At 33.9% G+C, this 26,016-nt stretch overlaps 1 protein-coding gene across 1 annotated transcript in view; it reads right to left on the minus strand.

Moving 5' to 3' along the window:
- Positions 1–26,016, minus strand: part of LOC130235225 (receptor tyrosine-protein kinase erbB-4-like) — a 614,645-nt gene that overhangs the window by 95,259 nt on the left and 493,370 nt on the right. Inside the window, exons 15-17 of the mRNA XM_056465705.1 lie at positions 22,894–23,048; positions 17,350–17,394; positions 4,216–4,348 (exon numbers count right to left, since the gene is read on the minus strand). Coding sequence (XP_056321680.1) covers positions 4,216–4,348; positions 17,350–17,394; positions 22,894–23,048 — 333 coding nt within the window. The remainder of the gene's footprint in view (positions 1–4,215; positions 4,349–17,349; positions 17,395–22,893; positions 23,049–26,016) is intronic.

Genomic DNA, 26,016 nt, shown 5'->3' on the forward strand with positions numbered 1-26,016 from the left:
AGGCAGATGCTGTCAAAGGCACTCCAATCAATCTGGACAATCAATGAACGTTCGGCTATAACTCAAATAAACTGAAGAGCCCAGACCATAGTGTATGAATTACATGTAATTTATTTAGTCTTTCTGCGCCATTATGTGTCGCATATCAGAGATTGGGAGTTCAATCAATGCATAAAAACCCCTGGTGATAAAGGAACTATTGAAATGCAATGAGAGAAAGAGGGCCAGAGATAAGAGGGAAAACCAAAGAGAGAAGATGCAGGAAAGAAAGACAGAAATGGAGAAGGTTAACCTGATAAAAATATGAAGGGAGAGAGTGTGTAGGAGAGAGATTGGGAAGCGTAAGAGAGAATGAGAGATAGAGAGAGAGTGTAAATCAGCCGTTCTATCGACCCTTTGCGGCGTCCCCCGGCTCATCACAGCCGCCTGATTAAAAAACAATAGCGCTTCTTCATTTAAATGGAATTGTAAATCAGGATCCCGGACATAGAAGGCGGAGGAGAGCCAGTGGAGGGGACGAGCTGAGATTCGGGAGCTGTCCGTGCAGGCGGTGCTGAAACACACATCAAGAGCTGTCCATAGCAATGTGGAACAAGTCTTTTTGGTGACAGTAGCCATATTTCCATCCAGCTGGTTTGATGCACATTTTAGGACATTGCATTACAAAAAAAAATCTGAATGGAAACATCAAGATGCACATAAATTCTGTGATCAATTAGATAAATGTTTAAACCAATATTACAATGCATAAATTACAATTTAAACACATTTTAATGTATAATTTCCTTGATTTCCCCTTGCTCCATTTTTTCCGTATTATTATTTTTTAATATTGTTTTTAGGATTTGGATACTTATTGGTTTCAGGTGTGATGTGGTTACAATTATAAAAACTAAACTTTTTTTTTTACCTGATGAAAACCATGCAGGTCAAATTATTTTTAATGTCAATAAACTGTTTTATTTATTCATTTGAGCATTCATTGAGAGCAATAGTAGCAGTGTGCCGATTTATTTATTTATTTACTATTTTGATTCATTTGATTAAGCACCTGCTAAAAGTAAGCTTCCTTGGGATGTGCACACATTGACTTTCTTTTCATTCATTTCCTTGAGATGCTAATCAATAGTCATGTGATTTAAACTCAGCAGATAATGTGCTTGGAAAACAACCATCCAGTGAACTGCTTTCATCACACACACCACCTCAAATTATTCAGCAAAAAGCTGAGCAAAATATGCATCCTCAAAATTATTTTGTAGCTTTTCCTCCTAATGTTTTGACAAGCATCAGACACTGCCCCCAAACACAAGATAACATGACCACGTTTGTTACAACTATGAGCATTGTCTGAGGTGCAACTTATTACAACCTACAGTTCAAAATTTCAACTAAATTTTTCAAAAAATTGTTTTGCTTCTCTTGATTTTTCCTCATTTTAAAATTGTATTTAATATTTTTTCTAGAACATATCAATTTGGGTGTCCTAAATTTGGACCGTTATCATATGTTATTTTGTTAGAAAAGCTCCAGATTTGGCTTCACTACTGTCTAATCTAATGTATATGCACAAATATATTATTGTGTAGCTTCCTATTAAAAATATTTATTTTAAAGAGTGTATTTTAAAAGAATGTATTTTAAAGCTTATCCAAAGCGTTTACATGGTCATAATACAGCACGTAATACAACAATCATTTAGTTTTTATTCCTTATTTGCGTCTAATACCCCAGTTTGTCACAGGGGCAAATGAAATGTTCTTAAGTGAATGTGAAACTGCAGTTAAAGTCACCCAAAATTACAGGAAACTCTTACAGGAAACTCTTACGTGAAAGCACTTCACGTAAACACCTTAATTATATTATTGTCTATTAAGGCAAATAACTAGACAGATGTCCATGTAAACGTAGTCAGTATATCTTCGAAGTAAGTGAAAGATCCAGAAGGGCATCCTGCTGATTTAATTCAGAAGGGCACTTTTTTGTCAGACGGCTCACCGGTCAGGTATACATCCGCGCTAAAATATCAATGTGAAAGTCATCATAGCTTGCGTAGAATAGACCCAGCTGCCTACCCAACTTTGAAAATAGATTAACAGCAATATTTACTTATCGCGCGATAAGAGTCTCGTGTTAACGCAGCACTGGCCAATACTATGTAATAAGTAGCTGAAATAGCACAAATGTCAGGGCATGCCAAAACATCTTAGAGGTCCCAAAATAACCCCAGACCCCTGAGGGTTCATTATAATTAATAAGAAATTATAATTTTTATTATTCATATATTGTGCTACAATTCAGAATAAGTGACAATTTTTAATTCAGTTAAAAACATAGAATGTAAAAGGCCTTTACACTTTATGCTAAATATTAATTTTGCGCATAAAGTAAATTCACAACTTAGTATAAAAACATAGCTAATGAGTTTATGGGAACATATATGGGAGATGATTTGGGTTGTTGGCACACATGATGACATCCATTTTCACACATATGTGCCTTCTGATGTGTTATGCGTGGGCCTGCTCTAGATTACTGTCTGAGGAGGGAGTTATCCTCTCTGTTTAATGCCTGAGGCCATATGGATATTTGCACACATGAAGAGGAGGGGTCAGAACCTTCGGGCACAGGAACCGGGGATCCTTGCGCAACCTACACTTTTATGAACCCTCCACCCACATTGCGATATGAAAAATAAACTTTGATATTACAGAATGGATAGAAAGAGAACGAGTCAATGAAAAGGAAGGATTCATACGGTAAGCATTAAAAAGAAAATATAAGACATTAGTGAGGCCATATTCATGCTAGCAAGGACAGCATGAATAGGAAGTTATTATTAAAATCTTAATTAACTGGCAAAAATATGAAAAATACTTTGTAATAATTATAGTAATGTAATATAATATAATATACTTATATATACTAATATAAAATATAATAATAATTTACAACTTTTTAAACGTCACAACAAATGAAACTACACTGATTTAAAACAAAACAAAAACCAAAAAAATCAGAACCAATAACTAGATTTTAATGGCAGCAAAGAGTTGAGAGGTGTCATTTTACCAGTGGTGCCATAACAGCACAGCAGTGCTATTATAAGAAGCAAGAACAAGTATAGCCACATACAAATGTCCTGACAGTGCAGAATTTGAGAGGATTTTGCTTTACCATTAAGCATGCTCACTACAATATAAACTTTTTTGAGCACTGCAATACAGCATTAACTTTCTACTGATCATTTTCAGTGGCGGAAATTCAGTGCATCCTTAATTTAAATACAGTCTAATATTTAGATTTGGGTATTTTCCACAATATTAATAATAATTACGAATTTAATTAATTAATTTATTTTCGTTTATTATTTACTTTTGAACATTTTTCTTACTCTCAAGAATTCAATACAATATTAAGGTAATATATTTATTTGATTCATTTAAAATATGTATTGCTATGTTAACATGAAAGTTTGAGCATGTCTAATACATGTGTCATCTCAATAAATAAATAAATTATAAAAAATAAAAAATAATTACTAAATAAAAATACTAAATAAATAAATATAATAAAAATAAATATAATAAATAAATAAACATAAATAATAAATAAATAAATAAAATAATAAATGAATAAATAATCAAATAAAAAAAAAAAAATAAATAATTAAATAATTAAAAATAAAGAAATAAAGAAATAAAGAAAAAAATAATAAAGAAAAAAATAAATAAACACAGTGAGCGGTTTAATTTTAGGTTGCATTTTATAAAGAATTATACTCTTTTTGTAAATACATTTATAGCCATAATCTTGTTTTAATCTTTAAATAAAATGTTGTTTTCTGTGAGTCTTGTGCAGAATCTGATCTGAATGTGATCTAAAAAGGTGAAACTTGTAAAACAAACACAACATAACAACTAAACCAGCACAGGCTTCTTTCTCCACTTACAAAAATCTAAATTGAATGAAGAAATGACCTCTCTCATCTGCCCTCACTGCTACTTCCTTTCAGACCATCTCAAGAAACACACAGAGAGTCATGGGTCATAAAAGCTGCTTCTTGTTCCTGATTTGCTTTCAAGTTCCTTTGGGTTTTCAGGCCCCAAGGAATTGGCTGAGAGGAAATGCTCTGCCTGTTTTCTCAATCCAAGCTTAAGTAAAAAAAAAAAAAAAAGAGTAAATAACAGCAAAAGAAGATAGACCATGCCTAACCTCGGTCTCCAAGAAGCGCCTCAATGCTCTCTTCTTCTTGATGCTCTTCCTCCTCACTGATATGGCAACACTAAGACCTATGATGATCACCACAAACAATCCTCCAATAACCCCGGCCGCAATAAGAGGAGTCCTGAGGGAGACACACAAGAGAAAATAAACATAAGCCATGAGCAATAACAATAAACTAGCAGGTAATTGGTCCCATATCACTTACACCAGTGCTTCTCAACTGGTTCTGCTTCATGACCAAGGTTTTTTAAAGCAGACTTTAAATTAAGCAATGGCATGAGACGTCACTTTATTTATATTTCCCAATTAAAAGTCTGAAATAATTATGATTTTGTAATGTTTTTGATGGAATGCATTAATAGTGTAAGAGGTTATTGTGTGATTATTGTGTGTTGTTATGTGTGAAATAGCCTAACATTCTGTGATCCCATGTGGCTTCTTATTATGAAATGAGGTGAGAAAATATGATCATTTCATAGTACTCTGCACTGTGATCTTAATATAATTCAGGTGCAATGAAATTTGTCCGGCAACACGGTGGCTCAGTGGTTAGCACTGTCGCCTCACAGCAAGAAGGTCGCAGACAAGTTCTGCCTGTGTCCCCGGAAAACCGGAGCACCCGGAGGAAACCCACGCGAACATGGCGAGAACATGCAAACTCCACACATAAACGCCAACTGACCCAGATGAAGCTCGAACCAGTGACCTTCTTGCTGTAAGGCGACAGTGTTACCCACTGCGCCACCCAACATCACAACGTTACAATATACAAATACAGTTATTTTAAATTAGTTTAAGATGTCACAATATTACTTGCGAAATTATTACTGTATTTTATGCCCATGTGTACGGTGGCCGAGAAAGCTTAATGTGCTGCTATTTAAGAAAGCACATGCAATTACAAGAAACACCAGCAAATAAAGAAGCGATCTTCGTTAATTTGACAGCACACGTGTTGAAAATTGGTCACAACACAAACAAGTGAAGAAATGTGCAGCAAATTGGTTACAACACTTGCAAATATCCACGTAACACAACGGAAATATTTCTAGGGGACCCAAAAACATGACGGACCCTGCTGAGATATGGATGTGTTATGTTGTGTAATCAAGATATTAAAATAAGCGAAAAACAACTCATCTTTCAAAGACCATTAATCACTTCACTGAGCTACGGCATAAATAACGCATCGGCTGCATCCAAAACCGCATACTTCCATACTATACAGTACGCTAAAATCAGTATGCGAGCCGAGTGGTATGTCCGAATTCATAGAATTTGAAAATCAGTATGCGAGAAGTACCCGGATGACCTATTATTCTGAAGTGCGCATTCCATGCACGCTGCGCTATCCCATGATGCCCCGCGAGAGAATTCTTGAATGGGACTGAAGCGACGCAACTGACGCAGGTAGGTCACGAGACCATGACAAAATGTCGGATGTAGTATGTCCGAATTCCATTCATACTTCTCACATTCATTCTGTATAGAACGGACTTTTCTAACTGTAGAGTAGTACGTTTGAATTCAAATGCAGTACCTAGTGAGTAGTAGGCAGTTTCAGACGCAGCCATCCATATCTCAACAGGGTCTGTCATGTTTTTGAGTCCCTTAGAAACATTTCCGTTGTGTTACGTAGATATTTGCTTGTGTTGTGACTAATTTGCTGCGCATTTCTTCACTTGTTTGTGTTGTGACCAATTTTTTGTGCGTTTCTTCACTTGTTTGTGTTGTGACAAAATTGCAACACGTGTGCTGTCAAATTGATGAAGATGGTTTCTTTATTAGCTGGTGTTTTTTTGTAATTGCATGTGCTTTCTAAAATTGCAGCGCATTAAGCTTTCTCGGCCACTGTACAAGTGAGCATAATAGACTTTTATAAAAAGCAAACTTATTGATAAAAAAGTTTCATTTATTCATATAATTGTACTGCTGTTTATTTATTGAACTTATTAGAACAGATCATGAGCACATCCTGTGTGTATGACACATCTTTTATCAGAGAAACTACAAAGAAGGTTTTATTATTGAGTCCAGGGATATCTTTTTCTTATTTGTGTCATTATTTTGTATGTCCTCCCCTAATGCTGGCGTCTCTACTTTTGTCCCTGTAACGTTAGGAATGAGGATGAATAAGTTTAGAGACAATTAGAGAATAACATTGGCAGTCTGAAGAGCTGCATCTTAATGAAAAGCCTGTAATGGGACAGCATGTGCTGTGGACTGTATGCAGTCGGCACTGATTTAGTCCTACCGTCTCCAATGCTAACTGAATTAGGTCTTTCATTAAGGCTAAAGGAACATTTTCAGATGGAGATTCAAACCGAAAGCTCAAAGTACAGCCTAGAGAAAGCTGATGCAAGATGACAGCAGTTGGAAAGGCCTTTTGCAGACACATCCAACCAAATATTTTTTTCTATCCAAGATGGATGCTTTGTTCAGGTTCCTTTTCATTTATGTGATATTGGAAATTCTCTACCATGTGATCTCCACTGATCTCTATAGCTCTTTTGTTCTCCTTTTGGTGGCAGCACTTTGAATATGAAGTTTAATAAGCTTTTACACAAAATGTTTTGATAATTAATGTGCTACAGGTTGAATTTCTTTTTTTTTAAAGGGATAGATCACCCAAAAATGGAAATTTACTTACCATTACCAAACCTCTAGAGTTTCATAATGATAAAAAGATCAAATATATTTAGAAAATGGGGGCAACATGGTGGCTCAGTGGTTAGCACTGTTGCCTCACAGCAAGAAAGTCGTTGGTTCGTGTCCAGGCTGAGTCAATTGGCATTTCTGTCTTTCAATTAGTCCTGAAAGCATAGATTTTTTGGTCATTGTAACTCATTAAACAAAGTTAATCATGTTCTAACTTACTTTTATAAGTTACACAAGCTGTTTTAAGTCAGTTTAATATAATATAAGTTTAATGGACCCATAAGGTTAATTTGATTCGGCTTAAAAAGTTAAGGCAACCAGCATTTTTTTACAGTGTATGAGCATCAATTAAAGCACTGATAGCACAGTGTTGATAGATCTATCTAATAAGCTGAAATTAAAATATCTATAGCGAGAAGTAATATTCATGGACCATTAAAAATGTTCATGTATAATGTCTGTCTCATTCATACTAGTCACCAGATGGCAGCCTTAAGCATAAGTCCATAACTGAGACTAACAGAGTCATAAATCACACATTCCAGGACACTTCAGGAAAAACCATATACATTTTTTTTGCACTTCCAGTTTAGGTAACTTTCATTACAAAGAACTTAAATTGTTTGTAATAATAAGGCTGTTACAAATAAAAACTGAATTAAAACGGTTAGTTCTAATAAACACTCTTTGAATATGCAATGGTTAACCTGCAAGAAGAATGCCATTGCACCCTTTTTTAAAACACTTAACTGATTGTATAGACAAAATACGGACACATTTTATACATTCATTTATTGTTCTTCAGCTTAATCTCTTTTTAATCAGAGTGAACCGCCAACTTATCCAGCATATATTTTACAGGGTCCATAATTTATATATATATATATATATATATATATATATATATATATATATATATATATATATATATATATATATATATATATATATATATATATATATATATATATATATACCCATAATTTATATACGGTTTCCCCCACAGTCCAAAGACATGTGGTACAGGTGAATTGGGTAGGCTAAATTGTCCGTAGTGTGTGTTTATGCGAATAAGTGTGTATGTGTTTCCCAGTGTTGGGTTGCAGCTGGAAGGGCATCCACTGCATAAAACAAATGCTGGATAAGTTGGCGGTTCATTCCGCTGTGGCAACCCCAGATTAATAAAGGGACTAAGCCGAAAAGAAAATGAATTATATATATATATATATATATATATATATATATATATATATATATATATATATATATATATATATATATATATATATATATACATACATACAATATATAAAAATAATTATTTATTATAAAAATGATAAAAAAATGAGCAAATGAAAAACATTCATCTAAAATAAATAATTACGAATACAAAATAAATAATAACAAAATAATATCAAATACCATCCAAATACATGTGATTACAATAAATGAAAATTTATATACAAACAATCAAATACATAAACATCCATTCATTCATTTTCCTTTGGCTTAGTCTCTATTTCAGAGGTTGCCACAGCGGAATGAACCGCTAACCATTCCAGCATATGTTTTATGAAACATGTTTTAGAAAACACCTATACACACTCATTCACACACACACACACGCACGCACGCACGCACGCACACACGCACACACGCACACACACACACACACACTAAGGCCAATTTATCATGTGTTATTCTTGATAAACATGCATCAGATGAAGATATTCAGAAATTAGATACCAATAATTAAATTTAGCGACAACACGGTGGCTCAGTGGTTAGCACTGTCACCACACAGCAAAAAGGTCACTGGTTTGAGTCCCGGCTGGGTCAGTTGGCATTTCTATGTGGAGTTTGCATGTTCTCCCCATGTTCGAGTGGGTTTCCTTCAGATGCTCCGGTTTCCCCCACAGTCCAAAGACATACGCTATAGGTGAATTGAATAAACTAAATTGGCTGTAGTGTATGTGTGTAAATGAGTGGGTATGGGTGTTTCCCAGCACAAGGTGGCAGCTGGAAGGGTGTCCGCTGCATAAAACATATGATGGATGATGAATAAAGGGACTAAGCCGAAGTAAAATGGATGAATGAATGTTGGATTTAGCATCTGTTTGGACCAGCGCTTCATTCAAAATATCTATTTTTCGATTGATTGATTTAGCAAATGATTGATTGGTTGTATGATTGATTGATTAAATGAATTATTAATTGATTTATTAAATTATTGATTAGTTGAATAATTGATTGCTTGATTGACTGATTGACTGTTCAAGCCTTAAAAATGTCCTAAAATGCATTTAGAGACCCTTGCATGTGCATGTGCATGTTTCCTGCATGTGAACAGCTCTATAAAAATAGCCCAGTGCATTAAAACAAGATATTTGTCCTCTGTCTTCCTTCCAGTGTAAATTTGGACTCGTAAGTTTGTAGAATGGAAATGAAATCCCACCCAATCATGCGAGGACGGTGAAGCATTGCCCAGGCATGACAAGCGATAGACTGCTAGATTATCTCAGGGTGAGATGAGAATCTCTCCCGTTAATTCGATATTGATCTGCAGTCAGAATACAAAGCTTATGAGCCGCGGAGACCATAGCGATTGCATACATTCACTCGCCAGAGCCTGTGTGAGTGTATGGATCCCACATCGCACTGACAATGAGCAGGCAATTATGTTGATGCTGCATTGCTGTCAGCAAGTAACGTGCCACTGCTGCATTTTGCAGGGGAAGGAGGACAGCATGTCTGACATCTTGTTTTATGTAAGCTGCCATGTCTCCTCCAAATGTGTAAGAGAGATCTGGAGAGAAAGGTTTAGAACGCAATGGTACCGTGAGGTTAAATGAGGATTTTTTTTTTGGTGCAGATTTTTTGGCACTGCAGGTTTTATAAGATGAGACATAACCTGCTGATAAGTTATTATTCATGTTAAAATCTATGAAGCCAGTTGAAGTCAGAATGATTAGCCCTCCTAAAATATTAAGTCCTTGTATAACGATGGTTTGTTTTGTAGACGATTGAAAAAAACATTGCTTAAGAGGGCTAATAATATTGACTAATAATATTGAGACTGGCTTTTATTCTAGTCGAAATAAAACAAATAAGACTTTCTCCAGAAGAAAATATATTATAGGAAAGACTGTGAAAAATCCCTTGCTCTATTAAACATCATTTGGGAAATATTTAAAAAAGAAAATTTACAGGAGGGCTAATAATTTTGACTTCAACTGTATATTTTTTATAAAACATAAAAAAAAGAGAACACTGTCTTGATTGGTCTTGATTTGTGTTTTTCCCCATGCACATTTGTTTTGTCATACAGTGTAACAAAGAAAAATATTTAGACATCCAGTGCAATTTTTTTACTTTTTCTTTTTATTAATATTTTAGTCTTCTGGACAAAGCCTTAATTCCTTAAAAAAAAATCTATAATTTTAAGCTCAATATTATGCAGATTTTTTTTCTTTGGCTACAAGTAAATGTAGTCCAAAAACTTGCGTAATTAACCTAGTTATGCCTTCAAATTGCTCTTTACACTTCTTGCAAAATAACAAGTAAAATATGAGGTAAAACTTTAAAATAACTACACTCTATTCTCTATATTGTCATTTATAAGAGATTTTCAAAACATAAATAGTTCTCTCTTTAGATTTGGTCACAAAACTTGATGAAGTTAATAAAGCACTTATTAACATACAAATTATTATTAAAATATGCCTGAATAATAAGAATTATAAATGTTAATTTGAAGTTTTTTTTTTAGATCATTTACTTACGCATTCTGAATAACTTCTCTCAAATAACTGGTTTGTTGATGATGCAATACATAATTTAGTAATGAAAAAATAATAATTAAAGTATGAAAGTACAATCATTAAGCACATTTTAAATATGCTTATAAGTCAAGAATACAGCATTTGTATCTACAGTTATAAACTGCTTACTACTGTTTATTATTGTAGAGTTAATGCTTAACAATAATGAAAACAATTTGCTAATGCTTAATAAATGATTCATAGTGTATAGTTATTATAAATATGATGTACTGCCGCCATGGCAAAGTCAAACGAAATGTATTTTTAGAAATTAGTTATTAGTATTAGTAATATTACTAAAGTATGTTGAAAAAAAATTATTCGTTAAACATAACTTGTGAAAGGTTTAAAAATTATTTAAAAGTCACAGGAGTGCTAATAATTTTGCCTTTTTAATAAATTGTAATTGTTAATCTTTATATTCTGACTACTCTGCAAGCCAATAGATTTTAGCCATTTTGCCAGTAAGATTTTTAAAAACCATTTAAAAAGTAAGGTTGTTTTTTTAATAGGTCTGCTTGTTTTATATATATATATATATATATATATATATATATATATATATATATATATATATATATATATACTGTATATATATATATATATATATATATATATATATATATATATATATATATATATATATATATATATATATATATATATATATACACGTAGTTTGTTTTACTAAAAGATTAAACATTTTGTCACATTATTTTGACGTTTTAAATTTACAAAACTTTTATAAAATATTATTAAACAATATTAAATTATGCACATCATCTAATATTGTGGTTTTCAGCCATGCTCCAGGAGGACCACAAGCACTGTATATTTTTTCATGTCTCCTCAACCAAACACACCTGATACAGATCATCAGCTTACTAGTAGAGACTGCAAGATCTGAAAAGGCTGTAACAGACAAAGGAGACATGCAAAACATGTAGTGCTGGTTGTCCCCCAGTAACATGGTTGAGAACCACTGTTAAATAGCCATATTTAACAATTATATACTCTAATGTTTAAATCAGTGATGCCCAAAGTAGGGCCCATGGGCCAAACTTGGCCCATTATAACCTTTGATTTGGCTCACCATCTGAGAAGTAAGAAGGATGGAGAGGGCTGGGGCAAATGCCTTTAAAAGAGATTGTCATTTCTAATTTGATGTAACCTTTTTTGTTTGTTAGTTTTATTGGTGAGCTACAAAAAAAGCTAAGTGAAAATGTTTCAATTAAAAGTTGTAAATTAATTTGATGATTAAAAATGTATAGAAAATAATGTCACTCGATGGATAGAGGACTATGCAGAAGACATCAGTGAGCAAAACTAGTGTAACTCCATTCTGTTATAAATGAGATTGATTTTGTTTCTACTGTAATAAGTTCATTATAAATTGTAAAAAAAAATGCTGTATTAGTTCATACAAAGCTATGTTTTTTAGTTATTTTTAAATATTATTAAATAAATTAGGAAATTACCCATGGCAACTATATTTACCTTTGGCCCAGTAGCCTCAATCAAGTTTGCTTTTTGGCCCTTCATAAGAAAAAGTTTTGGCACCCTGGTCTACATTTTAAATACTAATAAACTATTAATAAATCATCAATTCCCATGTCACATGGATAAATACAGACATCAGTACATGCTTACTAAGGCTATCCATTGTGAAAAACACAATCCTGATGTAATTCTACAGTGTGTTGTAAGTGTTGTCTATCAGCCGCTCTCACCTCATCCACACTAGAGAGGTTCTCTCACTCCTGAGTGTGTTTGGTCTCCAAGGAGAGCCATGTGTTTTATCAGGATTATTCCCTGCAGCCTTTACTCTGATAGTCTCTCCAAACAACCAGTATACACTCTTGTTCTATAACACACTATTAGGACAGAACAATGTGTATGTGTGTGTGCGCGAAAGCTGGGCCACATTATAGCTCATTCTGGGCCAAAATTGTCCTTGGATGTGTTCAAAAATGCCCAGTGGACATAAAACAGTGCACTTGCTCTCTAAAAAATGATCTAAACAGAGCCTGTGTGAGAAGTTTTCCTTGTTTTTTAATACACATGAAGCTCTTTGTGACTAAGTTTAAGGTTGGGAGTAGAGATTCATTGATTCATATAGCCAGAAATAAAAACCGGACATTTTATTTTTGTTTTTTTGCATCAAATGAGTCAACAGAAACCGTTTTTGTGCATGTGTGTGTATTAATTCAGTTGATTTCTGTTCTGGACTTGCAAATACACAGAATTTCTGTAATTAATAATATTTAATAATTATAATAATTGCTACGTTTGTAAACAGTGTTAACAGCACCAGAAAGTGTGTGTGTGTGGGGGTATCAGAAAAAGATTAGAGGATATTCTGCTTGACCCTTAAATTAAATACTGACCTTAGTTCAATCAATGATGTTTTTGCTAATAAATAAATAGATGTATGGATAACAGTCAATTAAAATGTTGTATAACTGCACTGTAAAAAGTGACTAGTTTAAGTAATTAAACCCATTGTAACTTGGAACCGTTAAATTGACTTAAGATCATTTTTTATATAATTATGCACATTTTTCAATTATTTAATAATTTTAAGAAAACAGCTCACTCACTTCCAAACAGTAACCTTAAAAGCAATGGGTTCACTTACTTTTTTAAAGTTAAGTCGATTAGTTTTTGTTATTATATTTCATTTCAAGAGTTCACACTTAGTTAGTGATTTATAATAAGCTTGTTTGCAATGCTGTGCCGGTAGAGAGCCCTGAGCTCAAGGGATCTTCAAGTGGGGCAACAGGACCACTGGACTGCCGTGCCACCAAATCCAGGTGAAAGGAGGAGGAGAAGGGGAGGAAGGGAGGTTTATTCCTGACAAATGTGGTTATTTATAGTGAATTAGGAATCATATGATTGGAGGATCATGATTAGCTAATGCGGGACCAGCTGTGGTCAATCATAAGCATGTGATCCTCTCAAAATTAGTTTAGAAATAAACTTCACTTAATAATTTTAAGGCAATGGTTTAATCACTCTTTTAAGTAAAGCCAACCAATTGCTTTAAAAGCAACGGGTTTACTCACTTTTGTAAAGTAAAGTCAACTAGTTTTATTGTTATAAACATATTTCATTTATTTAATCATTTTAAGGCAATGGTTTAATCACTTTTTTTAAGGTAAAGCCAACCAATCGGTTTAAAAAAATGGGTTGACTCACTTTTGTAAAGTCAACTAGTTTTTATTATTATGAACATATTTCATTTATTCAATCATTTTAAGGCAATGGTTTAATCACTTTTTTTTTTAGGTAAAGCCAACCAATCGGTTTAAAAAATGGGTTAACTCACTTTTGTAAAGTCAACTAGTTTTTTTTTTATTATTATGAACATATTTCATTAATTCAATCATTTTAAGGCAATGGTTTAATCCCTCTTTTAAGTAAAGCTAACCAATTGATTTAAAAGAAATGGGTTTACTCACTTTTTTTAAAGTAAAGTCAACAAATAGCTTTTTTACAGTGTGTGTACACAATTATTTGAATTATACTGTACGTTTCTTATATACTTTATCTTATATGTGGATTACGGTTGCATCTGTAAAATGGCCAGTGTCCTCAGAAAAGTTTAGATGGTATTTTATTTGTTTTAATTATCACTGTATTACATTTTAAAAACCAGCTCTAAACCAAGAAACATCTTTATTCCTGCAGTTCTATAAGCGACACCTACAGGAAAAGAGTGAATCTGCATTTTTATTCAAACCGCACACTGTTTTTGTTTTGTACTGGTACTGTATAATAGCATAAATTAACAATGTTAAAGTCAGATACATTTTTACTTCATCATTTGCATAATGAGTTTTTGCTATTTAAAACCACTTCTTACCCAAACTAATGTATGCAATCTCTTTGTGCGATCATGAAAGTGCAGTGGTTTTACTCTAATATGAAATCATTGTAAATAGCTTTGATAAAGCAAAGAAATCCATTGTTCACTTACTAATATTTTACAGTTATCCTGTTTGCAGCTTAAAAAGACTAAGAGAAAAAAAATCTGCTAATTTCTTTGTGAATATTTGTGCAATCGGAATCAGCCAGGAAAAATCAAGATTCGTGCTTCGATAGTTGTGACGTGTAAGGCTATCTAGCCTTGGCTTCCTTCCCCTGTCAGGGTTGTGTGTAACACTACAGCAGATCTGAAACAGCAAACACATTTGCTCCGAGCAGTTAATGGTATTTTGTTCCAGCTCTCCCATGAGAGCAAAGGAAAGTGATATCAATTTATCAAATATGCCATGAAGCAAATGTGAGCACACACACACACATAGGCGCAGGCCTCACAGCAGCACATTAATCACAGAACTGTGGCCTGGTCATTATATAACTTTCCTTTCCCTATCTCGGAGTTGTGGGTTAAAGCAGAGATCTATAGTGAAAGGCAGCTGGCGTTAAAACAATGAGCAGTGTTTGTGTTAATGATGTCATCAGCGCAGAAATGAGCCAAAACGAGGGTCTTGTACTGTACACTACCGTTGGAGGGGAATTGTTAATGCATAGTGCGATACTGTACAGTACCACTTGTGAAAATGCCTCAATTTTGGAAGATTTTTGCATGTAATACAATATTTAATCATAAATAATACACACATATTATTATTTGAGTGAAACCACTGTGTTAAAAGTCACAAATTTATTTAGTTAAAAGTATACTTATGTAGTGTTACCTTTATTTAGTATTTATGTATATCGTGGAACAATATAATTTAGCCTGATTTTGACATTTTAATATAACAAATATTAAAAGAAAATTATACACTATATTGTATGCTTTCTATTTATAAAATCAATTTTTTCAATGTAATTTTAATACAAATTTTAAATAGTTTAAAGTTTACTTATTTACAACCTATATATAATTCAATAATTTAACACAAACATGCTATATTTCATAACTTTATATAATGTACTGCATATGCTACCACCCAAATCAAATGTTAACATAAAATAATTTAAATACATTTAATGATTATGTGTTATATATTATAGAACTTATTATTAGAATATAACTTTAAATTTAAATTATAATATAAATGCTATAATAAGTATTATTATGAAATATGAATATGAATATGAACATATATATATATATATATATATATATATATATATATATATATATATATATATATATATATATATATATATATATATATATATATATATATATATATATATATATATATGTAATTATATGAGAAAACATTTATTTGTCCCTGTGTGTGTATATCTCTCTCTTTCTCTCTCTCTCTCTCTCTCTCTCTCTCTCTCTCTCTCTCTCTCTCTCTCTCTCTCTCTCTCTCTGTAAATGCAAACATTAGTTTATATACACTGTAAATCTGAATATAGATACAAAACTGAATATATACATGCAAATCATGAATATATGTACAGCAATAAATATGAATTCATGGTTATATAACAAGCATGTCTTTGTTATTAGTTATTTTCTAAAAAAAAACAATAAAACTATTTAGATAATACTATGATTCTAGTGTACTACAAAGATTGAAGATTGCTAAAACTGAACTTTAAAAAATACACTGAAAAGCAAATTACACGTAATTGAGATGATATTAATACTTTTTTAAAATCATTCCAAGTTTAAGCGTTGGAACATTCGAAAGCAATAGGGCATAGGGGGATAACTGGGAATAGAACACAACCAAGAACTATCCTTCTAACTACAACTCTAGAGAAGTAGTTGCAAACGTACAAGTTTGCGACGCAGTTTGCGATTTTTTTGTTGGAATGATGGATTTAGGAAACACCAAATCAACAAACTATGTTTATACCGATGAAACTTGCGACCTTAGTTGGCTAACGATGGTTTTGGGAAAATCATCCCTGGGCAGGCTGTTTAAATTGGGGGGGCATTCGCTCGTGCTGGCCTGACAATGGAAAACCGGTTGGTACTTGGGCCACCTGGTGGATATTGCGTAAAGCACAAAAGTGTTTTTTATTTTTTTTATGAGAAGGCGGCCTTTGCTGCTGCAGCACAGCGCGTGCAATAGCCACATCTGTACATGCTTTTCTTTATATCTTAATAGTAAATAAATATTCATCAAATTCCTAAACAGTTTAACTCAAATGAGTTAAGAAGGCTTGTTGGGTCACCATAACATATCAATCGGTGTGCGTGTGTGTGTGTTGTGAGTTTCCTGTCAAGGTTCTCCAGAAACAGTGCTTTTCTATTGATGCCAGTGTGACTAGAATCAAGTGCTGGACATTGGGCAGAACACCAGAATAGATGGCATGAATAAATGATGGCTTAAGGGAGGCCGAGCGAGACAGAAAATAAAGATGAGAGAGAAACTGGTGCCAGAATTCTGACCTTGCAAACCTACTGACTGTGGAAGTCACTGCGACTTAGAGAATGAATGTATGTGTGTGACGGTGTGTGTGTTTGTGTGTGTTTGTGTAAAAGAGAGCAGGAGGGCATCATTGTTAGAGAAATTTAAAAGTTAAACAAAAATTACATTTTTATTAAAAATGTGTCATCCTAGCAGTTGTTCTCGTCCCTGTTAAAGTCATTCCTTAGTCCTGCTCCCTTCTCTTCTCTTCTAAAGTTTTCTGCACTCATAAATAAATATAAAGATGTGTGTACCTGTCCATCACGCCGATGCAGTCCTGGAGACGAGGCCCTGTGCATCTGAAACAATAAAGAACACAAATGAACAAATGAGTGTTATTTTAGTAGCATAATATGATCAGTGTTTCTGTAGGTTTCATCAAGTCAAATTTAGGACTTTTAAGACCATTAGGAATGAAATTTTAGACTTTTACAGGGTTAAACACTAGGAATTTTTTTTTCCGTATTATCACGAGGAGTCATTTAAATGTTTTTAGTTGTCTTTCCCGGATTAGGGAATTTAATGGGATTTTGCTGTAAAAATGTCAGCTGTTGTGAATTCTATCTCTTTGCAATAAAATGTAAAAATGGAAAAAAACTAAAAAAAAAAAAAAAGGGCGGTTCATTACACTGTGGCGACCCCTGATAAATAAGGGAGTAAGCCAAAAGAAAATGAATGAATGAAAAAAAATACGGTTTTATTAAGATGTATTGTTGATGATTGGATAAACGTTGGGCCGATTGAGTACCTTTACTTGGACAAAGCAAAATTAAGACCAGTTTAAAAGGATTTAAGACATACAACACAATATTTCAGTGAATTTAAAACTTTTTAAGGCCTAAAATTTTGTTTTTGAAATGTAAGACATTTTAAGGCCCAGCGGATACCCTGTATGATTGACATTAAACAGTTTAATACCATAAATCTAATGAGATAATTTCAAAGATTTTACATTCACGGTGGTCAGCATATATTAGTACACCCCTCACAAATCGATTTTTAAATTGATATTTTCTATTGAATGCTTTACAATATCTTATCCCAGCATATTCATTAGTTTAGTCAGTAATAGTCAGACACATACACTGTCAAATGCAGAGTTTTTTTTCTCCCATTCGGCATGTGGTATGAATTCGGGATCATGAAACATGAACATTCAAAAAGCAACTCACAACTACACATTAATCATATTATTGTCTAATTCGGATTAAGGCAAATAATTCCATTACTGATGTCCTGGTTGTGTTTTTTTTTTTTTTTTTTTCACATAATTCACTTTTCATTTAAATTGATTATATTTCTATGTCTAAAGATGTTCAGTGACTAAAATGTTATTTTTTATAATATATCTGTTTAATAAATCTGTTTTGTTCAAATGCACCAAAATATATTACCTATTTCTATATTCACTAAGAAATTGGGGTGTACAAAATGAGGTGTACTCATTAATGCTGAGCACTGTATATTGTATAACATTTTACGTCTTTATTTTGTTTTCTGCATGTGTGAAACAGTTTCAAACGTAGTTCCATTTCATAATTCTCATTGCATTAAATCTTGATTACTAAATATTATAGGGTTGGTTCACCCCAAAATTCAAAAATCTGACTGTTTTAACAATGTTTTCTGGCATTTAAATGTGTTGCGACTCTTGCAGTCATGGGAGGAAGGGTCAGAGAGTTCTCGGACTTCATCTAAAATTCCTTAATTTGTGTTCAGGAGATGAATGAAGGTCTTAGTGTACTAGAACAACATGACTGAGTAATTAATTAATAAGAGAATTTTCATTTTTGGGTAAGCTAACCATTTAAAATTTAGTAATCAATATATACTGTAGCTTGATTAAAACGAGAATTATAAAATGGAACTTAATTTGAACCTGTTAGCTTAGTTCCACACATGCAGAAGATAGAATAAAACTGTAGACCAATACCAAAGACGTGTATGTTACACCATTCACCTAAACCTACATAGGTCTATTTTAATGCCCACATCTTTTCTGTCTTCCCCTTGATGTCTGAGTTCTTGCCCTTCAACCCTGATGCTCACATCCCTGTCGATTTGTCAGCTAACCGCTAATGTGTCAAAACTCAACACCACTAATCGTCCCTGGTTGACAGTAATCGCAGATACGACAGTCAGCAGTTGAAGGCTTTCAAGTGACACGAGCGGAAGAAAAGTGAATCCAAGATTCCTTGAGCGGGTAATGTTTTTTTTTTCTTCAGCAAATTTGAACCGTCTCTCTTGTAACCCCAAGGGGCCCGAGGTTAAGTTGCAGGTGCCCAGCTGGATAAATTCAGAGAGCATGATGGTTATCGTTTAGACTTAAAGTTAGATGGCAGAGACGTAGCAAGGGCAAACTCCTTCCTCTAAAATTAATGATGCTTTATGCACAGCCAGCTTCGAGGACACAAGTGCTCTAAAAAGGGTCAGCGCCTTGACAAATAGGCTCTCCAAACTTCCTGAGGCTAAAACTGACGTGGCAAACAAGCACACAAAGTAGTCAGACAGATATACAGTACTGTGCAATAGTCCTAGCCTACCATGAGCTTTTAGTATTGTACAGTATATATTTATCCCTATTTAATTTTCAGTCTTTTAGGTCTTCTGTATGTATTTAGAGGCTTAAACGTACACAAAGTGTTACTATACACAGTAAAAAAGTACACAATATTCAGAACCTACTTACTTTTTCAACCAAAAGTCAGTATTTACTGTAACCTCCCTTAGCACCAAGCACAACTTGAACAGATTTCAACCCAGACTCATTGAAAAATGTGCTTGAGCATATATTTTTGTGGAATGTGAAATAAGACCCTTTAAGTATGTTTTGTTGGACATTTCAGATGGCAAATCTACTAGGCGCACTGTTATGAAGGTATGAAATCCATTGCTTCATGTGCATTGTGTTGTACATTTTAGATCCATGTCTTTCTTTTACATTTCCATGAGGAGGCGGCGCTTGTCATACAGATATCCAAGTGAACCACTGAACTAAACCATTCCCTAAACCAAACCACTAACATTTTCAAAAGCAAAAGTAAGAAAAATTTGCATTGCAACAACATAACTTTACCTTAATTTTACATTGCTTTTTTCTCTTTTGTTGAATTCTCTTTCACCAGACTTGAACATGAGCACTCTGCATCACAAGTACAACACTGCACAAAGTGAGCTACAGAGCAAACTGACCACTTGAGAAAAGTTGTACATATGAAGATAGATAGGTGGAGCAAACCAGTGGTGTAGTCCTTGCTATACGCACGTATACTCAGTATGCCTACTTTTTTCCATGAGCTGTTTGGGTATTACGACTTCTGAGGACCATACTCTCGGTATACTCACTTGTTTTGGTGATTAAACTTCCCTAATTTTTGTCTATTGAGTATTTGAGTTTTTCGAAGATCACAACAAATCAGCTGAATGAAGTCTCGTTGAAACGTTCAAGTAAAATTATAAAACAGCATGAGCATCGCTTTAGCCCTCCTATATTTCCATTCAGCCCCCCTAACACCTTTGCGATTACTTATACACTACTAAATAATCGCCTCAGTCCCCTTTAAATTCGATATAAAAATGGCGGCAGATGTATTTTGTCAGTTGTATTTTGTGTTTGGGATCATTAGCATTCTGAAGAATAAATGAGGTGCTTTCTTGAAGGAGTGGCTAGATGTCTGCACTTTTCAGAACAATCCTATTAAATTCATCCCAATTCAGACAATAAAACCACAGGCAGAAAAACATACAAAATGTCTGCAATTTTAACTGAAGGTTACAAACACTCATTCTTTGATTTCTCTCCAACTCTGTCTTTCATGTGTCTTAAATTAAAGGTGCAATAGGTCTTCAGAAACTATTTTTGTTATGATGGTTGAATGTCTCTTCACATCCTGCTATGAATTAAGTGGTCCAAAAGTATTTGTATGAATTTTAATTTTTGGTAAAAGCTGTAGTACCAAGACGTTTTTGTCCAATCAAAATGTTTGGTCCTAACAGTACTATAGACCAGTGGATCTCAAAGTGTGGGTCGGGACCACTTAAGGGTCACGGGACAATGACAGGGGGACACTTGGTGATTTCCAAAAGTCAAATAAACTTTATTAAACTATTAGAATTACCATATTTTATCCATTGTAAAATGGTAAAATCCATGGCAGAAGATAAAACAGTAGTTAAAGTTACATTAAAAAAGCAACAACATGCAAATAAAAAGCCATCAGCCTTTTAATTAATTTTCAGAGAATTGTTGTGTACGTTAGATTAACAACACAGCAATAGCGTCAGCTGCAGCAGATTGATTTTATAGCTCCAGGTTAAACTTCCTGAGACTTTTATGGCAATCAAATACATTAAAAATAAATACAGGAGACAACTGAAAATGAGGATGATCTCTGATTGGTGGTCTCCAAAATCAAACCAAGAATAGACTTGTGCTGTAGACTTGTGCTGTAAACATTGTGTCCAGCAGTCTCATTAGATGAGGTTAATATTAAATAAAAAATTCACAAAAGCATGAACATCACTTTAAATGGGTGCTCAACCAAACAGCAAAAAGTGCAAAAATATATATTTAAAAAGGCGGCAACACCAAAGCTCCAAAAATGATACAAGGTGTGGAGGCATTAACGCCTTGTTTCAGCCTTTTTAATTTAATAAATTGGCATTTTTGGAGCTTTGGTTTTTCCACCTTTTTGAATACATAATATTAAATTAAACAAATTCATAAATGACTATTACAAATGACATGCTTGTTAGACTGTTGCACTTTTTTGTGTTGTCAATATGCTCGTGTTTATATAGGCCTATTGTTGTGTGTGCAAGATTTGTATATTTATAACCACCTCTGAGGAATGTGGGGTCGCGAGTCACTGGCATTGTTATTTTGGGGGTCGCAGGCTGAAAAGTTTGAGAACCCCTGCTATAGACTCCTACAGTACCAAAATATGTAATTGCATATCTCTGTGCACCATGTTTACGGTTAAGACAGAGAATGGTGGGCAAACATCAACAACCTACCTTCTTTTTTAAGTTTGGCATGGCAATTACTAACTGTGCTACAAAGTTTTTTCTCTGTTTTCTCAGTTAAATTTTGCTCTTATATTTTTATTTATATAGTAGTGCTTGTTATAAATGATGTATCTGTGCTCTTCGTTATTTTGTAAACATTCATTTGCCCTCGTAATCATTGAATCAAATACCACAACCGTCCTTCCCTCCCTGGAAATGACTTTTCTTCACGTCTGATCATTATTTTGTAAACATTAATTTGCCCTCAACTATTTATCAAATACTATAACCTTTCCTCCCCCTCGAGATGATTTTACTTCACTTCTGGTCACATGGAATGCTTTTCGGGAGAGGATATCAGGGCGTGTCTCGTTTCTCTCCTGCATTTATCCATTCATCAATCTTCCTTCATTGTGTTAGTAATGCCATCTTCCAATGATCCAATCAGTTCCTATAGGACAAAATCATGCAATGCCCTACTTTTTTTTCTCATTTCAGGACTATTTCAATTGGATGTATGTCACAATATAAAAAAAAGACTTTAAGTAATGTATTGTAGTGGTGTTGTCCAGTTTAATTCATGTTTTCAGGATGCATGGCTTTGAACGCTGATTTGCAGGGTGGGAAGTAGACTTTCCGTTGGATTCCAATTAGTAAAAGAATGAGTAATAATATACCATCACCAAAACAACCAGCATAACGGTGGCCTAAATCTTTTGCACAGAACTGTATTTCCCCAACACACACACTCACACACACAAATTGCAAACATTTAACAAAGCCATCCATACCCCTGGGTGCAGTTGACATGGCAGGGGTGACACTCATTGTTGGCCTCAGCGTATTTGAAGATGAAGCTGCTCGCTCCCTGTAGACCATCAGGGCATTTCTCCACACAGTTGGGTCCATCTTTAAAGTGACGACATTTAACACAGTGATCAGGACCCTGAGCGAGAGAGACAGAGGAGAAAAGAGACACATAAAATACCAGCAACTACGGATAATAACCATCCCTCACCGCACACACAATGACCATAACAATCAGCCAGCACTGGATTTATAGCAGTAATATGGAGAGAGGAGGCCGGAGAGGGGGAATTGTTAGCTTGGATATCAATATGAGCACCCTTAGAGTCACCCGAGCAGCTCATCAAGCAGAAAGACAAATAACACTGCCTGGACAATAGGAAGAGATACTGTGTATTGTTCTATTAGGAGAAGAAAACGCATGCGGTAACCTTGAAGAGCATCTGTATGCGAGTGTATCTGTCGGTGCTCATTGAGAGCGAGGCTGATGTGCGCTTCTTTATGAGTGAATCTCTTGTGAGAGATGAATAAATGCCTTGCAGCAATTACAGCTGCTCTTCATTTCACGCTGTAAACCGCCTCTGATGCAATAAAGCGGCAGACGGCAGACAGACGCGGCCGTGGGAGACTGGCAGCACGCAAACACACGCCTCTCGGGCCCGGCGACCTACAGTTTGTATTGATATTATAAAGGGAAATATTATTGCAACAAAATTTGGGGGTCAGTAAGATCTGTAATACTTATGTTCTATAAAGATGCATTCAAAAATCTAAGTTTAAAAGTGTGATGTTACCAAACATTTGTTTTTAAAGTAAGCACAAGTGTTATTTCTGGTAGTTTTTTTTTTAAAAATAATTTGTAAGTCAAGTTTTAGTCATTTTCTAGAGTATTTTCCTCTTAGTTAACGTTAGGTAATGCAATTATTAACATAACCAAATTGCGAATAGCAGGTGGGGTTTGTAGGGGATTGACCCCTGTTAGGAAAAAGGAATATATTTTGCATAATTTTTTATCTTTTTCTTTTCATTAAACAATTGTGTTTATATTGCTCAAAGGTGATAAATTAACTAAACTTCTTCTCTTGAGTGTGATATGCCTTGCATACTAATGAAGCATTTTTGCAGAAGTAGATGAAGCTGATGAAGTAGATGAAGTAATGCAGTAGTAGTAGTAGATGAAGAAATGCAAAGGCCTGATTGTCTAAAATTAATTTGAGCTCTGCAGCTAAACTTCATGTGAGCAGAGATGGGTTGAAACTGAACACAAAACATGTGTTAAGAAGCTTTATGCTTGTAATTTTGTGCAGAGAATTTGTAAAAAAAAGAAAAAAGAAAAGAGGACGTATGTATGGGTGCGGCCAATGGAGGACTGGAGAACGATTAACAAGTCACGAATTCCACTAAACTCTACCTGTTAATATCAGCTGCGTTAATTTGTATCTAATAAATGACTAATATTCTTGACATTGAAGAAAACGCTCTGCTGATCTTTTTTATTGTATACGCAAGGAATTTATTAAATATCCCAACACCCCCCAATTAATAACCCCCCTGAAGGACGTAAGAACAACATGTATGGGGGGGGGGGTGTCAGTCCTTTAAATAGTGATAGTTTGCTCTGATCTGTATCTTAAATAATAATATTTATAATTAAAATAATATATAATATAAATATACATTTGACCACCCCTATATCAGTTTATACCATTGTGAGTGCAAAATTGAGCCAATCAGTCTATACGAGAGAAAATTTATTTATTTATTGCCACATCAACAACTAATGGCTATTTAATGGCAAAACTGATATACATTAAGCATATTAGATGATAAAAACAAATTTGTATTACAATAAAAAGTTACATAGACAAATCGATAGACAGAAATAAATAAAGAATTTTTTGTTTGTTCAATTTTTGATAAATAACTTAAAACTAAAAATTCTTCCTGGTGGTACTTTTTTAAACATGTCCATCAATGTACTCTCCTTATAAAAATCTTGTCTAATGGTATTAAAACTTCCACATTCCAACAAAATATATTTCATGGTAAAGTAATTACTTGGCAGTAATTACATTTAGGTGGTGCTTCGTTATTCAGTAAATGAGTCATCTAGAATTTGTTATTTGGTTCTAAGTAAGTCTTTTGTAGACAATGCAATAGGGTTAAAACACTTGACACATGTTTATGCGAGAGAAAATAATCATTCAAAAGTCGGAAACCGGCAGATCTATAATCACCGATAGACACTGTAAGTGTTCAAAAGACACTGTTCTTGCAAAATAGCTATTTGTTTTTACATACAGCCTAAAAGTAAAGTAAAATTAGCTGCAAAGTTTGTATAGTTTAACCTACAGTAACTTCTGAATAGCAAATCAAAGTATACTGTAGTTCAGAATACACTAAATATCCCTTAAAACACTGAAAACTTAATTATTATTAAATTAGATGTAATTGAAATAAATACACACATTTGATTAACTGAAGCTTGTATTACACTAACGATACCGAAAGAGTTGACCCCCCTGATTGTTAATGTATAATTCGCACCAATGAGTAGCACATTTATTAAAGTATGTAAGTATGCAGATTATACTGACAGTAAATGTATTTTTTTAAACTCTATTACGTTAAAAGTAATATCATCAAAGATTTTTTCGGAAGAGTCATAAAACCAAGGTCCTGATTCTCTGTGGTCATTAAAAATCCCATGGCACTTCTTGTAAAAAGTAGGGGTGTAACCCCAGTGTGCTGGCCAAATTCTCTTCATCGGCTCTTATTGATCAAGGCCTCCCAATCATCCCCATCCACCGAATTGGCTCTATCACTGTCTTTCCACTCCCCCTATAGCTGGTGTGTGGTGAGCGAACTGGCCCCATTGTACTGTGGCTGCCATCGCATCATCCAAGTGGATGCTGCACACTGATGGTGGTGTGGAGAGTGTGGAGAGATTGTGAAGCTATTTTGGTGTGTGGCCATACACGATAAATGTGCTATATAAATACACATTACATTACATATGTACTGTATGTAATTTTCATTTTCCAACCAGTACTTGAAAGTATTTAATTTAATTTAATTTAATTTAATTTAATTTAATTTAATTTAAT

Source organism: Danio aesculapii, chromosome 9, assembly GCF_903798145.1.
Source record: "Danio aesculapii chromosome 9, fDanAes4.1, whole genome shotgun sequence".
In the NCBI taxonomy this organism is placed as follows: Eukaryota; Metazoa; Chordata; class Actinopteri; order Cypriniformes; family Danionidae; genus Danio; species Danio aesculapii.